Source organism: Blennius ocellaris (assembly GCF_963422515.1).
Source record: "Blennius ocellaris genome assembly, chromosome: 14".
In the NCBI taxonomy this organism is placed as follows: Eukaryota; Metazoa; Chordata; class Actinopteri; order Blenniiformes; family Blenniidae; genus Blennius; species Blennius ocellaris.
Window position 1 is genome coordinate 14,710,239 of NC_137663.1, and position 15,696 is coordinate 14,725,934.

At 40.9% G+C, this 15,696-nt stretch overlaps 3 protein-coding genes across 5 annotated transcripts; all 3 read left to right on the forward strand.

Moving 5' to 3' along the window:
* Positions 1 to 444: 444 nt before the first annotated feature.
* On the forward strand, positions 445 to 2,201 carry tmigd1 (transmembrane and immunoglobulin domain containing 1; the record flags this gene model as incomplete). Its single annotated transcript, XM_080508984.1, has 5 exons — positions 445 to 499; positions 853 to 1,137; positions 1,587 to 1,751; positions 2,005 to 2,108; positions 2,190 to 2,201. 5 exons carry the CDS (start codon positions 445 to 447, stop codon positions 2,199 to 2,201), a joined length of 621 nt encoding a protein of 206 aa, XP_080365110.1.
* A 2,494-nt stretch (positions 2,202 to 4,695) lies between these two features.
* pimreg (PICALM interacting mitotic regulator) lies at positions 4,696 to 9,020 on the forward strand. Of its 2 annotated transcripts, none has more exons than XM_080508648.1 (6): positions 4,696 to 4,762; positions 5,573 to 5,891; positions 6,044 to 6,339; positions 6,500 to 6,595; positions 7,249 to 7,287; positions 8,026 to 9,020. In XM_080508648.1, the coding sequence occupies exons 2-5, from the start codon at positions 5,583 to 5,585 to the stop codon at positions 7,277 to 7,279; spliced, it is 732 nt and encodes a 243-aa protein (XP_080364774.1). In that variant the 5' UTR covers positions 4,696 to 4,762; positions 5,573 to 5,582; the 3' UTR covers positions 7,280 to 7,287; positions 8,026 to 9,020. The 2 variants fall into 2 exon arrangements, with proteins under 2 accessions (XP_080364774.1, XP_080364775.1); XM_080508649.1 differs by having other exon boundaries at positions 6,503 to 6,595.
* A 674-nt stretch (positions 9,021 to 9,694) lies between these two features.
* On the forward strand, positions 9,695 to 15,674 carry cct8 (chaperonin containing TCP1, subunit 8 (theta)). Of its 2 annotated transcripts, XM_080508638.1 has the most exons (16): positions 9,695 to 9,825; positions 10,303 to 10,393; positions 10,520 to 10,599; positions 10,693 to 10,842; positions 11,299 to 11,479; positions 11,600 to 11,661; positions 11,739 to 11,876; positions 11,994 to 12,172; positions 12,313 to 12,379; positions 12,478 to 12,565; positions 12,667 to 12,782; positions 12,957 to 13,028; positions 13,128 to 13,292; positions 13,827 to 13,946; positions 14,489 to 14,620; positions 15,390 to 15,674. In XM_080508638.1, the coding sequence occupies exons 1-15, from the start codon at positions 9,766 to 9,768 to the stop codon at positions 14,594 to 14,596; spliced, it is 1,677 nt and encodes a 558-aa protein (XP_080364764.1). In that variant the 5' UTR covers positions 9,695 to 9,765; the 3' UTR covers positions 14,597 to 14,620; positions 15,390 to 15,674. The 2 variants fall into 2 exon arrangements, with proteins under 2 accessions (XP_080364764.1, XP_080364765.1); XM_080508639.1 differs by lacking the exon at positions 14,489 to 14,620.
* The last annotated feature ends 22 nt before the right edge of the window (positions 15,675 to 15,696 follow it).

Below are 15,696 nucleotides of genomic sequence, written 5' to 3' on the forward strand. Positions count from 1 at the left end.
GCATAACTTTACAGGCTACTTACTACATAAGTTTAAACATTTTTTTTTTTTGTTGACTTTCAAAACTACAGCTTTGACAAAGAGAGACAATTTGCCACAAGTTGCTCCCTTTTGTTGAGAGAATTATTCTGGTCATGAATTTTCCAAGTTAGTCAGAGTGACTGTTCACCTTACTTCATAAGATAATCTATAATCTCCAAGGAGTGTTTTGGCAACTTTTCAAAAGTTTAGACTTTGCAAGAAAACAGTCATCCATCCAGTCTTTGGTTATTTATTTTTAACTGTGTGTCTTAAAGATTATATGAAGAAATAGAACTAGAAGCTTTGGTAGTTTAACATGTTTACAAGCACATGTAGATCAGCGTGCACTTTGCTCATTTGTAATGGAAAATTAAACTGAGGCAAAGCACGTGTTTCACTGGGATTCAGTGGCTAGAGGTAATCATGAAGTGTCCCGGAGAACTGTTCTGCATGACAAGGCTGAGGATATCAACTGAATGTACAAGCAAGAAATCTGCCGCATCAAACTTTATTCATCTGTATGTTTTGCTTCACTCTTTCCCTGATGAAATATGTTTACGCGGTTGTGAATTCAGTTAATTCACGTGGCGTGAATGCTCTTCTGTTTAATTTCTAACTTCTTCCAGACTCATCTAAAATGAATGTGATTTGGCGAATCCCTCTGCTCCATTTACTTTTCTATTGTGTCACCCAGACTTTTGGTGAGTCCAAAAATACAACAATTAATCTGTAAATTCAGTTTAAAATAAACTAATCCACACTTTGTCTGATCTGTTTTCGCTCCTTCATGCAGGCATTCCTGAAATTTTAAAATGTTTTCCCTGTCTTCAGGTCTCCAAATCGTGTCTGTGCCAGACAACAGTGAAGGTATCGTCAATGTTAATGTGACGGACACGGTGTCTCTGGTCTGCAGTCACGACACCAGCTCTGAGACTGATGATTACGAGCTGGTGTGGCTCCGGAATGGCGCTATTGTTAAGCTTGCAGAAGGAAACAAGAACGGAACGAGCAAGGTGTGCGTCTCGCCTGCCATCACTGACGACAACGGTGCCACATTCAAGTGTTACCTCCGAAGGAATAAGTCACTCGAGGCCTCTGTTACCCTGAATGTCAGACGTAAGTCTCTTAAAAGAATTGGTTTCACACGTCCAGCCATTGTGAAAACAAATACTGTGTCTGCTCTGTGTTGAATGTGATGACTAACACTACATTGAACTTATGACAAATTGATGTAATCATACTAATGGTACATAATAACTGACAAGTGAAAATAACTTTTCAAAACTTGTGAAATTGTTTACCCCTTACCTTCAGCAACCTTACCTTCTTTTAATTGACATTCTTTTCTAAAATATATTATGAACTGCTTTTTATAAGTTTTAATATACTTAATATTGATACAAACTTATCACAATTTGTTGTTGGTGTCCTTTTGTCTGAAGAAGTATGGATTAAACATTAAATTTACAGTTTGGATAAAGCTTTTTTTTGTTTTTAAGTCGGGAAAATGTGAATTTCTCTTTTGAAACCTGAGCAGTAAAACTATTTTCTGTGATACTTTTCAGATGCCCCGAAGCTCTCGGGGTCTGAGAACATTGCAGTTGAGGAGCGGGAGGAACTGATCCTGCGGTGTGACATTTGGGCCAATCCACCAGTCATGGATGTGGCGTGGACACTGAATGACAGCAGAGTGGAGCTGTTGGACGGCGGCACCACCGTGTCCCAGGACGGTTATACAAGCCAGTTAAGAATTAGCCATGTGAAGGAGAGTGTGCATAAAGGCACATATAAATGCTTGGCAAACGAAACGTACAGCAAACTATTCTATGTCACCGTAACAGGTCAGTTCACAGAATCTTCAACTGTCCAGGGTCACTCAGGCCTCACGTGTGTTGTTTGATTTTGCATGGCATGTGCTGTGACCATGTATCTGGTCAGGTGTGTGTGTGTGTGGTGAGTTAATCATCTTCTACCCATCTGCAGAAAGCACAATGAAGTTCCCGGTGTACCCCATAATAGCAGCTGGGGTGGTGGTGTTCTTTACTGTCCTGCTTGCCGTTGTCTCAAGATGGCAAAAGATCACAAAGGTAACGCACATACTGTACACAAAAAGCATTAACCATGGAAGTGCCAGCAGCCCGGCTAATTCTTTATTTCTCTCTTGTCAGTGTTGCAGGTAAAATGTTCCCACATTAACAGGCGTTCTTTCCTTCACCAAATGTGACAAGCCATGAAGACATCCTCTCTTTCTTCTGGTTTCCTGGCTTTTATATTGATACTTTATTTGATGTTTTGAAGTGAGAGTCTGAAGGTTGATGCCATTCTCTGATCTGTATGTTAAAGTTGAAGCTGCAGTCTGTCTTTAATCTTTGCTGACAGATCACCGGGTCGCTCTTTTACCTGATTTCAGAATTGCTGCTAAACCTTATTTCATTGGCGGTGTATTCATTCATTTCATTACGTAGGAGGATCAGACTTATCATCTAGTTCTTTGCTAAACAAACAAATATGCATTTTCTCCCAAAATGTCCTTCTGAGAAAATGTCAAATTATCTCTTGTTGTTCATATTTGTATATTTATTTCATCATTATTAATGGCCTGTAGTTCTCTGAAAGTATGCAATTTAACTCTGGGTTTCTATTGTCCCGTGACATGATGTACTCTGACTTTCATGATTCAAAAGTTGTTTTTTAAACTCTTGTTTTTTCTTGTCTTTTTAATGTCCGGTCATTGAAATAAACTAGACCTAAACATATCTTGACTTTGCAGTGACGTCGTTTTTTGTGGGGAAGGAGGCGGGATCATTAAAAATCTGATTAAATGATTGATTTAGCAGGAAACAACAAAATTTTTTTGGTATCTTGTTCGTGATCTTAACCTTTCCATCAATAAAGAAGATACACATTTCAACAACGTGACTGCTTCACTAACAGAATAAAAAAGTGTCGACAATAAACACTCATAAAAAGTGCCGCCTCAGAAACTTTTTCTTGGTTTCTAGTTGTCACATTTACACTGAACTTTAACTCCTGACTCAACAATGCATTGTGAGCTTGTTAAAAAGTTGTTACGCATTTACTGTTGGTGACAAAAAGTACACAAACTGAGGTTGTGAAGTTCAAGGACTAGGTCTTTGGTGTCCTGCCAATGAAAAAAGAACTCGTAACAGCATCACATAAAATGGTGCAATTCTGAACAGAGATGGCAAGGATGTGCAAGTGTCTAATAAACTTCAAAGAAGCGACCAAGTGGATTGAGACAGTTTTACTCTTTGAGTTAAGACATTTATTGTGAAACATATGGTCGTGTATGCATCTTTTAGTATCCATAAAACTTTGTGATTGCTTTGATGAACATTAACTATTGATTTTTCAGTAGATTTTGGGGGACGGAATGTGTTTTATGAGTGGTTTAATGTCTTGAACTGAACAAACCGCTGTTTAGGGGCAATTCTTCTTTAGTATAGGTTTCGAACCAAATTCAACAAATAAGACTTCTAGTTAATATTTAAAATGTAAACGTGCAGGTTTTGGTGTCAACAATAATTTTTCTTAGTGTGTTGCTTTGTCTGTGGTAGTTGTGAGTTAGGCAGGGAACTATTAAAGATGTGTGCAGCAACATCTGAATACATGTATTCATGGAAAATGAACGGATTTAATAACAGTACAGACGCCAGTGCCAAATTGTTTCATAAAGCTCACCAACGTGAATAAGGTCTCTTAAGTAGAAAAATAAGATCCACATGACAGTCTGTAGTGACATCTGCTGGTGAGTTTGTTTCAAATTAATTCACTTCAATCTGGTTGGATCTGTATAGTGTTACGACACTTAAATTCAGACTTTGAAACTGGTTTTTATTGTTCTTTTATAACTCTTCACCCAGAAATCTCTTCACAATTTACGACGTTAAGGACATCAGACTCTAATCTTAGCCATGGAGCTTCCATACCGCTTGATCCGAAGGGGGATTGCAGGGAACTGATCAGGATAATGTTTTTGAGCTATTCAAGGAAACGGAAGTAGGATAGAAAATCAGGGAGCACATGCAAACTCCCACACTGAAATGGGACAGATTAGCTATTTTCAATACAGCTTGATACACCATTATATAGCTATCATTGCACTGTGGGGAGAACGTAAAAACCCACAGATTCGAATGAACAATTTTTTTTCTGTTCGTCTTTTTTTGTCAGTGTGAAACTGCTTGGATATAGTTTGCCATACATTCCTTTACATGGCTGAAAATGGTTGTGTGGTAATGTAAGTGCGAGAGGATAAATAAGGATAAAATAACTAATATGAAATAAATGCAGAACATTTCTGCATTTATGCATATCTGTTAAATGCTGGGGATATTTCACATTTCTTAACTTGAAGCTTAACAATTGCGACATTCCATGTTTTATTAAAAACAACCCAAAAAAAACTTAATCAAAATTTGAAAAAGAAAAGTCAATTTGAAAATGAATTATTAACAACTTCTTGCTCAATATAAAAATGCATTTTATAAAATTAATTTAACGCGTAAATTAAAAACGCTTTATTTAAAATGTGTGCGTCACGGGCGGTTTTTCCGTCGCGTAATGACGTCACGGGGCACGTTATAGATCTGCGCGTAAAGGGCGTGGCCCCGCGTGTCTTTCCCCCCCTGCGCCAAATTCAAACAGAAAGAAGAAAGAAAAGGAGCAGCAGGCGACTCGGACTTTTACGACACGACGATTCACACACCTAAACTCTCAAGTAAGATACACGCACACATGAGATAGTCCATGTCGAGTTGTATTTACTGAAATACTAACTTGTTGACTCGTTTTCTGTTGTAAATGACGACGTTATCTGAACAGCGAGTTGTGAGGCTCTCTATTGTTGTGTTAATGACAGGCAGTGACGATGTGGTGGCAATGTTTGGAAATGTTTTATTGTTAAAGGTGAGATGCTTTAACTTTTCTTTGGTGTTTGACGAGTAGGTGATGCTGTTAAAGAGGCATTTATCCTTTTTCCGTCTGAAGTTTTTTTTGGTCAAAGTCAAACAGGGCAGGGCAGCTTGGGAAAGTACTGTTGTCTCAAACAAAAGCCACGGAGCTCTCACTAACATGATGAATGCTGCTGCAAGTTGTTACGGGTTATTTACATCTTCATTTCTCCCATATATTTCCTCGGGACTGCGACGTATTTTCTTATGACGACTGTTGAAACCTGAAAAAAAAAAAAGCTGATAGCTATAAAATGTCCCATCTGTCCATGATGATGACTGTAAAAAGTAGGAGTCAACGGTAATTCACATGTAATTGGTCAAAAGCTCATTTTCTTTAAGCCGAATATACAGCTCTACAAATAAAGAAGTTAAGAATACAAGCCATTTCCCAGCCTGACCGATGGAAAGAGGTCATAGTGTCCACCTAAAAAATATTTTTTAAACTTGCTTCAGATTAAACGGCATCAGACAATGTTTGACTTATTATTGTAGCAACTGAAGTTGTAATCAGATACCTGCAAGCAATGTGCAAACAAGGTTTGTGATGCAGTTCCTGTTTTGTTGCCTTCACTCAGCTCGGTCCGTATGGCGTCTACAATGATGGATGGGGTTGGTAAAGTGATGGTGGGAGTCTGGCGGGCACACACAGTCCTGGACGAGTCTGATGAGGCAGAATGCTCCCCAGACGCTCCCGACCGCTTCCGCAAGCTTCGATCTTCATCTTCACTCAACTCCTTACGAATGTCTCTGCGCAAGCGGCTCCCTCTGCGTTCTGTCCAGGCCAATTCCCTCCCGGAGAATCTGACCGCAGAAAACCCCAAGGAGCAAGCAAAACCCAGCACGGTTCGCAAGTTCACTCGCAGCGCTAGGAATTCCATCAGTGAAGTTTATCAGGTACATGAGATGGTCTGGTGGGCTCTAGGGGTCTTTCCATCTCGAGTGATTGAATTTGTGTGTGTGGAGATATCTGACAATCAAATGTCCTTGTCTTTGTCTTTGTCATCTCCCTCTTTTTTTTTTTTTTTTTTTTTTTTTTCCTTCCTCAGAAGTTCCAGAGGAACAGGGAATTCACTCGTGAGGATTGTTTGGTCGCGACTCCGGGTCATGATGGAGAAAATACTGGTGCTTGCACCCCAAGGCGTACACCTGCCCGTGCCACTACAACACCCAGACGCACACCCAGATCCACAGCCAGGCCCGGGAGTACTCCGGGATCTAGGAGGAAAAAAACTCCTGAAGCATCTGTACGTGGGGTGAAAACGGGTGGAGGCAGGAGGCAGCTGGTCCGCATGGCTGCGCTACGAAGTCCTTTTGCTTCCCCAAACACGCAGAACCAGGCACTGTAAGTGTTTTAACATTTGCCTTCTCACGTCATACAGCTTTAGTGTCTGGTACTTCGGGGGTAATATTTCTGATATTCTCCTACTTACGTTGGTGGGGTTTTTTTTGGGCTGTTTATGTTTATTTGCCTGTATAAAAGTGCTTTTTCTGTGTTTTGATAGAAGATTTGACCATGATTTGGAGTCCGTTTCTAGTGGACTGAGGAAGCTTAAACATCTGTCAAAGGCCTTCGATGATCTTATTGGCAGAGATGACAAGTGAGTTTTTCTTTTTATATATATATTTCCAATAGGCAATACCTGTTTTTTTTATGTAATGTTGAGCTTTTTTAAAGGAGTATTTTGTCCCAGAGGCTGCATGCTTTATAATGAGGGGGAATTTTGAATGAGTATGTTGTGCAGGTGATGAATGAGAGTATTGTGTGTAGTTATGAAAGCCTCCAGGCTGTTGCCTTGGTCAGCCGTACTGTGCATAGAGGCAACGGATGCACATGACTGCCCCCTCTCTGACCCTCTCATTCCTCCCACCCCAAGAATTCATATCACAGCTTGTGGGTCCCCGGGGTTCCTTCCCCTCCCCTTCCACATTCTTCCCGCTTCCATTTGAAACTGGGTCGGTTGGTGCTATTTGGACATGTTGCGAAGGAGAGGGAGGCCGTTTGGGTGTGGGGAATTGAAGCCAGATGGAACAACAAATGTGCTTGAGAAAGTTGGGATTTGTTTTTCCCCTCACATCCTGTGTTAACGTTCAAACTGTTAGTGTGCCGTCCAAAAAACTGACGTTCTGTGTAATTCCAAATGCAGAGGAACGGTGACCTTGTCTGTTATGCGCATGCCACCAGTTGCTCTAAACACTGTGTGAATCACTGTTTGTGGGTAAAATGAGCAGGTTTCTTTTCCACCAATAACAGGCAGTTCAACTATTCCCTAATTGTGGAGTAAAGCAGAAGGTAAATACATGCATCAAAAGTGGTTGTACTAAACCCCAAGGTGTTCTCGAAACATTTGCTTGAACTAATTTTGCAACGCGAGAACACATGGCAGAGCTCGCCTAAAACCTTGCATGGACTGTTTTATTAAAGTGAATGTCCTTACGATGAACATATTTCTCTTCTGCAACCAATAACTCACTCTGTCACACTCGCACTTCTGTCTGACTTAACTCTTTCTATACATATTGACTTTTTCTCTGTTGTCTTAATAGTTAATTTTTTTTTTTTTATTGTGACAGGATATGTTGTGTTGTTCTTGTTTTCCTGGTTGAAAATTGTGAGTTCTTATTGATGCACAAATATTGCAGATTTGGAAGCATTGACTCTTGATTCTTTCCCATTCAAATAATTGTTTGCATTAAAGAAAAATGGTTATGATGGCACTTTTATTAGACCTGTCAGGTAAAGAAAACAAAACTTTTTTCCAATGACATTAATCTGAAATGCTGCGTAATCCATAGCGATGCTTTTGGAGGATATGAAATTAAATTGGCACATCCTAAACATTACTGTTTACTACTGTCCTCCAATAGTTGCCAGATTTCACTCGAAATGTGAGTTACTGAAAATGGACTTAATTTATTGCGCTGCAGCTTTATCGTGTTGAATATGAAATGCATTGTTTGGGTGGGATTTTTTTTTTTCTCTCTCTCTCTCGTTTGGAAACTAACTGCATCAATCTCTCCGCCTTCGCAGGTCCAGCGCAGGACAACGTTCTGGCAGCGCCGTGATGAGAAAGTTGGATCCCAACGCTAAACTCTGTCGTTCAAACCTCACACGCCGAGCCACAAAGCTTTCGGACACACTGGAAGGCTGGGCCAGCACGGCTGTGAACACTGTTCGCAAACCCAACTGAACCACGTGCATGTGTGTTTGTTAAGTACGGGACCTTTTGTAGCCAATGTTTTACATCTATTATTACTGTGGCGTCACTGCTACGTGTAGTGTTGTCATGATACAAGGGAGATTGTTACATGGCAGCTTGTCTTCTTTCTTCTTTTTTTATCCATGTGGTGCAAATTAGCAGCACCGGTGTGACTCTTGTCTGTTTACATGTTTTGGATTAGCTAGTTATGGGTATAATATCCTTATCGTAGCTGCCAAAGGGATTTCTATATTGTGGTTTATCTGTCATAGCTGCTACAACCAAATGTTTTAGTTACAGATTTAAAATACGACTATTAGTTTGTGTTTTCACTCTTGTTTTATACTATTCTGAAGTTTGTTTTTTTTAAAGAGATGCTGCACAATTCCAAATTTAGAACACTAAACTAACTCTAAATTCACAGACAGAAAGGAGATACTGTTTCCTCGACTTCAATGTATGCAATGATGTTACTAACGTTTGTTTTTGTTTTCATATGACATATTATTATACCAAATTTAAAGTGTATTTTCTATGAAAGGGGAGGGTTTTATACGGCTTACTTAAGCAGTGTTTTAACAGGGACTTCACTTGGGATGGTGGCTGACACTTCTAATGGTCTGTGGATGAATCATGAACCTATACTATACACATAAATCAACTGGTAATGTGATGGGGGAAGATTTACCGGCTCATTACCAGATGAAGGGCGATGATGATTTAATAAAGTTTAGTGACTATCGACCTCCGAGGAAGCAAAACGCTGCTTTGCATTTATTGTTCCCTCCTTTTTTGGCTTTAGAGTGAAAAAGGGCTTTGAGTGTGACTGAGGAAAAAATACATCTGCATAATAAAAACTATAAGCTTCAAAAAATCCATTGTTTGTCTCATTTTTGTTTTATCTGTGGTCGGCTATTCAACCAGAGGTTGTACTTTTCATATATGCGCATCTGAAGTAGTTTTTGTTATTCATACATTGTTGAAGGAATTTTTTTGTGTTTATACTTTACATTGCTTGGGCTGACTATCTCCTCAACTGATCACTGGTCAATGAGTACTTAGACTAATTTCCATTCGATTCCTACGTGACAAGTGCAATTCAACATATTTGCTTCATTTTGAAAGTGAAAGCAGCTTGATTTATTTCTGTTTATATAGTTCTCAATTATGGGTGTAAATTTTGCTGGAAGATGATTACTTGAATCACCATTATCAGTCAAAGCATGCAAATACATACACAAACTTGACTTATATGGGGCAGAAACGGTAGGATTTTGCTGTTTGTATTAAGGGTCTTATTTAAATTGAGCAGAAATGTATAAAAGATAAAGCTCAGTCTTTGTGAATGAAAGGGGGGGGGGCACATACATACACGATACGAGAGCGTCACCATGCGGTGAGTCACAACTAAAGCGCAATGCGAACAGCTTTTTGTTCCTCGTCGCCTCCTGTACTTGAGCTGCCGCCTGACTGGCACCGCCTCTTCCTCGGTCTCTCCGGCTTTGTACCCAGAGCTGAACCCACGCCGCGGCTACCTTCCTCAAGACACCGGGGCTGCTTACCATCGCAAAATGGCTCTCCACGTTCCCAAAGCACCGGGATTCGCCCAGATGTTAAAGGATGGTGCCAAGGTGAGGTTAAAAACCGCCTGTTGGCCATTCTATGTAACTTTACCGGCAGTGTTTGATTGCTTGCGTTGTTAGCACATGCTAGCCCGCTGAGCTAGCGCTCATTCACAGTCATGTGCGGAGAGTTCTAGAAGGCAGCTAGGCCGCTGGTGGCTGCTCCACCCGGGACTCGTTGGAGGCACCCACGACTTACTTTTCGGTGTCTCCCTATCCGATTTAACAGTTTATCATGCCACATGTGTCTGCAGTGCGTCTGCCGTCACATTGACCGACTGTCAGGCTGCAGTCACACCCAGTTATCATGCAGCGCATTGTGGATCCGATTGTTCACATCTGCCTGGATGAGGATGACTTCCCTGTTTTTGATTTAGCTCATATGCTAACGCATGAATTTTTAGTGTGTCCTCTGCCGTTAATGTGTGCCTCATTCCCTGTATCTGTCAAGTCGAAACTCTTGAATATATATATTGCCCATTGCAGCACTATTCGGGGCTTGAGGAGGCAATCTTTCGTAACATCAGAGCCTGCAAGGAGCTCTCTCAGACCACACGCACTGCCTATGGGCCAAATGGTAAGCTGACTTCCCATCTAGATATGTACAGTATCTGATTGTAGTTGGAATCTGATTTATTACTCCCATTTACACTTTAATTGAATAGACTGTGTCGTCATCCGCTGTGGCATTGTTGTGTTTCAGGCATGAACAAAATGGTCATCAACCACTTGGAGAAGCTCTTTGTCACCAATGATGCAGCAACAATTCTCAGAGAGCTCGAGGTAAGGACTTGTGTGTTCACCTCACTGACTTAAGGTTTGTGTTTATTGAAGTTATGAAATTCTGATTATTTCTGTATCAATTTGCCGTTATAGGTCCAGCATCCTGCCGCCAAAATGATTGTGATGGCATCTCACATGCAAGAACAGGAGGTTGGAGATGGCACCAACTTTGTCCTGGTGTTTGCTGGAGCGCTGCTGGAACTGGCCGAGGAGCTTCTCAGAATGGGCCTGTCCGTGTCCGAGGTAAAGAAGGGGTGTCTGCCGCATGCTTAGTGTGTTAATACAACCATGTCATTTAAAAAAGCACGTATCTGAGACTGTGAGTATTCAAATCAGCAAGCAGCCTTTTGGAGATAAACTTATTCATGTTTTCGGTTGCTTGACTTGATGAGCAAATCTTTCTATTACTTTCTTCCAATTTGATCATTGAACAGGCAGAATCACTGGACCGTTATTAGAACTCCTAGATTTATTTTATTTAGAGAAACAATCTGAAGTTAATGTAGAGCCTAAATTTTGGGGTCCTAATTCTTGTTCAACCTGTATTTAGGTTGAATGAAGAATTAGTATTTATTCCTGTGTAATTAATTATTATTAAGATCTTTGTAGGCATATTGCTGAAACTTATGGACAAAAAAGTCAAACCTTTGATTCGCCACTGTCTGATTTCACGAGTGTCATCGTTCTCTCTTGCTACAGGTGATCGAAGGCTATGAGAAAGCCTGTAAGAAAGCTTTAGAGATCCTGCCAGACTGCGTTTGCTCCTCAGCTAAGAACCTCCACGATGTCACCGAGGCCGCGTCGCTCATCCGTACAGCGGTGATGAGCAAACAGTACGGCAACGAAGACTTCCTCGCCAACCTCATCGCACAGGCCTGTGGTGAGTCATCGACCCAAAGCGCCAACTTTAGTGGTCAGTGATGCTTATCTGGACATTTATATGAGCTCTCTTTTTGTTTTGTTTTGTTTTTTTTCTTCTCCAACCCACTTTGGGCTCCAGTGTCTATCTTCCCAGAATCTGGCAATTTCAATGTTGACAGCGTGAGAGTGTGTAAGATTTTGGTAAGCAAGATTTTATTTGTTAATTTGTTTGTTTGTTTTTCTCGATGTCCTCTAAGTGTTCAGCTTGGTGTTTTCAGGGTTGTGGGGTGACGGCATCTTCTATGCTCCACGGCATGGTCTTTAAGAAGGAGGCCGAAGGAGACGTCACATCAGTCAAAGACGCCAAGGTGGCCATCTTCTCCTGCCCCTTCGACTGTATGGTGACAGAGACCAAGGTAAAGAGTGTTTCGCTTTCTGTCAGGACCTGCAAAAGTCATTTCAGTTTGTGAACTCCATCATGTACAGTGCGTTCAATGCTGCTTGTCTGACATATAATCCCATTTGGTTTACAGGGCACAGTGTTGATTAACAATGCCCAGGAGCTCCTGAACTTCAGTAAGGGTGAGGAAGATATGATGGAGGCTCAGGTGAAGGCCATCAAGGAGGCTGGAGCCAACGTGGTGGTGACCGGGGGGAAAGTAGCCGACATGGCGCTGCACTATGCCAACAAGTACAAGCTCATGGTGGTCAGGTGAGATCTGTGGGAGCTCTTGAATTTAGATCCACACCTGGAAAATGATGTATATGATTATGTATTGCAGCTTCATCATCATTATTACATATTCAAGGAATTATACTTTTTTTTGTGTCTTCTTTTATTCCCCATTTCAGACTTAACAGCAAATTTGACCTGAGGAGGTTATGCAAGACTGTGGGAGCTGTAGCCCTGCCACGGATGGTAAGACGAGGCCTCACTCACTCACTTATTTATTTATTTATTTCTAATCATCGTTGCTCAAATAATTGTGTTGTCTAAAATGCATTCTGTATTCTCAGACTGCCCCCACTCCCGAGGAGATGGGTCACTGTGACAATGTGTACCTGACAGAGGTGGGAGACACTCAGGTGGTTGTCTTCAAACACGGTAGGCCAACCAGTCATTGTGATTTATTTATTTTTGACCAAATGCTTTGCCCAATGCATGTTTCAGGCTTAACACTCGGCTCGCTGTTGTCTGTGTTACAGAGAAAGAAGACGGTGCCATCTCAACAGTAGTGATCCGAGGCTCCACCGACAACCTGATGGACGACATCGAGAGGGCTGTCGATGACGGAGTCAACACCTTCAAGGTCCTGGTCAGGGTAGGTCCCAAAAAATATATTAAAATCTGATGTTTCTTCTGTGTTGGGAGACTGGAAGCTTTTTGAAGACCAATTTACTTATTAACTTTGCCCGTACATAACTGTCCAATTTAAATTTGATCTGCAAAAAAAAGCCATAATTGTTTTTGGGTTTTTTTTCCCACTTTGTTTTAGGACAAGAGGCTGATCCCTGGAGCTGGAGCCACTGAGATCGAGTTGGCCAAAAATATCACCTCATATGGAGAGGTATGCGGATTTGTGTGGAATGACTGGAATCTGCCAGGTTCGCATAAAACGATTTTCCTGTTGCCGAAACATAACCTTCTGCTTTCTCCCGGTCTGTAGTCCTGCCCTGGTCTGGAGCAGTACGCTATTAAAAAGTTTGCCGACGCGTTTGAAGCGCTGCCACGCGCCCTGGCTGAGAACTCTGGCGTGAAGGGCAGCGAACTCATTTCAAAACTGTACTCTGCACATCACGACGGAAACAAGAACATGGGCTTTGACATTGAGGTGTGTATGTGTGGCTGCCCATGTCATTTTTGTCAATCGTTAAAATGATTTTTAAAGTAAACGCAAAAAGTATTCACTTTTAATTACACATTTATAGTCAAAATTAAAAACAAATGTTTTTAGCCTTTTTGTTTGCCTGACTACAAACCTTGTCTATGGTTGAAAGTTTTTTTTAGTACAATTGGATGTCCTCTTTCATCTTATTATGTCGTTAACGTGAAAACACACACCACAAGCTAAACTATTAAACTCCAAAGAAATACGTTTCTGTTCAAGTTTGACTTTAGAGTCACGGTGTCTCGTTGTTGCAGGCACTGTGCTGCTAATTGGGTTAACAATCACAACAGTCAACAATGTATACTTGTGTTTAATATTGCTATGTTTCATTTAATCTCTTCACCTCAAATAAGGCATTTATACGCCTGCTGGAGTTTTTTTTTTTTTTTTTTCCTCCTAAATGTAACACAAACATGATGCATTTCCTAAGTGTGTATCCTGTCTGCATGTGACAGCTGCTGGTTTTGTCTCCCACAGGGCGAAGGGCCTGCTGTGAACGACATGCTTGAAGTTGGTATTTTGGAGCCGTACCTGGTGAAGTACTGGGGCATCAAAATGGCCACCAATGCTGCCATCACAGTCCTGCGGGTCGACCAGGTGAGTGAGGGGAGATCCCCCCCCCTCCCCGGACACACAAGGGTCTGCACATGATCAAGATTATTCAAGATGGATTTCAAAGATTTACTCATCTTTTTTGCTAAGTTTGATTGAGAAGCCGCCATGTGCTTTGTTTTCCACTGGGATCACTTACATTTGATCATGTGTGCTTACAGATTTACATGAGTTTACATTTCATTCTAAAATATTAGGTTTGGCTTCCAAGTGTGTCTCAAAATTAGTATAGTGTAGAAGTTAGCCTTGTAAAACCTTTCATGTGTTTTAATTTTATTCGACATAAGGATTTTTTTTTTCTATTATAAGTAGATTTACCTTTTAAGAACTAAAATCATTAAAGTAGATCTGTTTTGGAAGCCATAATTGTCGCTGTTAACCTTCAAAAATGTTATAAACAGTTTAGTTCTATACTTTATTTACATTTTATTGACTCCACTAATATTATTGGTTAGCGGGAGAGCAATCCAGGCTCTGTGAACTCCCAGTGTTGATGTTGGTATGTATATGACGTCTGTGCGATCCAGATCATCATGGCTAAGGCCGCAGGGGGACCCAAAGCTCCCAAGCAGAGAGGCCACTGGGACAAGGACGATTGGACTGACGAACCTGAACATTTTGACTCCCATCATTAGAGGGCGCACACATGCACACCCTCTGTTAGTAGGTGCTGGAATGTGCTTAAAACGGCAAAAACTGCAGAGGCGCACTCGCAGGACACTGCGATGTTGGTTGTTTTGCCTGCCACTACTAACACAGAGTGCCCAACACAAACTCACTGAGAAGAAGTATCTTGTTGATTTTCATTCACGCACTTCACAGGACTGTTTTTTTTTTTTAACAATATTAACTTGATTAGTCTAAACTTGCACCAAATGGATAACTGTGTGGTGTGATGGCATGCTGCATGGACTCATTCATCTTTTGTATTGCAGCGGACAGGGGAGAAAAGGGGGGGGGGGGCAATGTTGCATTTGATTATAAACTCATTTTTTGGGGGGTATCTAAACATCCACTAAAGTAGTTGTGTAATTATTCAAATTTTCATCACAAGTGTTCACACATCTTGTGTTGCCTACATTGACCATTGTGGCTCTTAAAGCATACATGTTGCCATATGGGTTCATGAAAAGTTCATCACCATAAATGGCTTTCTTCTGTATATGTCGGGATTTAAATATTTCTTGTATAGGATATGGCACTCGGGTGTTGATTGAGCAAGTAAGGTCTGTCCTGATCTGCATCGATTTGTGTGTATAAATTAGTCGTGTTGTTCAAGTTTGCCTTAGCTTACCTGCAATCTAATATTGTTTTTGTTGGAGTTGGTTGTCTTGCACTTATAACCCATCTGGTTGTGTGAAACAAAGTGCTTCCTAGTTACACATTAGAAGCTTTACCTCTTTTCTTTTCTTTTTTTCTTCCCCTCAGATCATCATGGCCAAACCAGCAGGGGGACCCAAACCTCCCCAGGGCAAGAAGGACTTTGACGAGGATGACTGAATATGATCCTCCTTTTCATCACCGACACCCCAACATAATTCACAGACCTTTTTCTACTTGTTTATTTAAAGCTCAACTGTTTTGGTTTATTTTCTAGAATTGACTGTCATTGGTTTAACAAAGGAATATGTGAAAGTGATGCATACAAATGGATCTGTTTTTGCTTTATATGTTCTCAGTCCCGAATAAAAGCACTTGTGCTGTGTCATCTGGTGTTGAATGTTGTTGTTGTTTT

What these genes read in the sequence shown, in the direction of transcription:
- cct8 (XM_080508638.1), top strand. Translation starts at nt 9,766, where the DNA reads ATGGCTCTCCACGTTCCCAAAGCACCGGGATTCGCCCAGATGTTAAAG. An exon ending in TGTTAAAGGATGGTGCCAAG is followed by an intron (nt 9,826 to 10,302) that starts GTGAGGTTAAAA and finishes TGCCCATTGCAG; the next exon opens with CACTATTCGGGGCTTGAGGA. An exon ending in ACATGGGCTTTGACATTGAG is followed by an intron (nt 13,293 to 13,826) that starts GTGTGTATGTGT and finishes TGTCTCCCACAG; the next exon opens with GGCGAAGGGCCTGCTGTGAA.
- pimreg (XM_080508648.1), top strand. Translation starts at nt 5,583, where the DNA reads ATGGCGTCTACAATGATGGATGGGGTTGGTAAAGTGATGGTGGGAGTC. An exon ending in AACACGCAGAACCAGGCACT is followed by an intron (nt 6,340 to 6,499) that starts GTAAGTGTTTTA and finishes GTGTTTTGATAG; the next exon opens with AAGATTTGACCATGATTTGG. An exon ending in CTTATTGGCAGAGATGACAA is followed by an intron (nt 6,596 to 7,248) that starts GTGAGTTTTTCT and finishes CACCAATAACAG; the next exon opens with GCAGTTCAACTATTCCCTAA.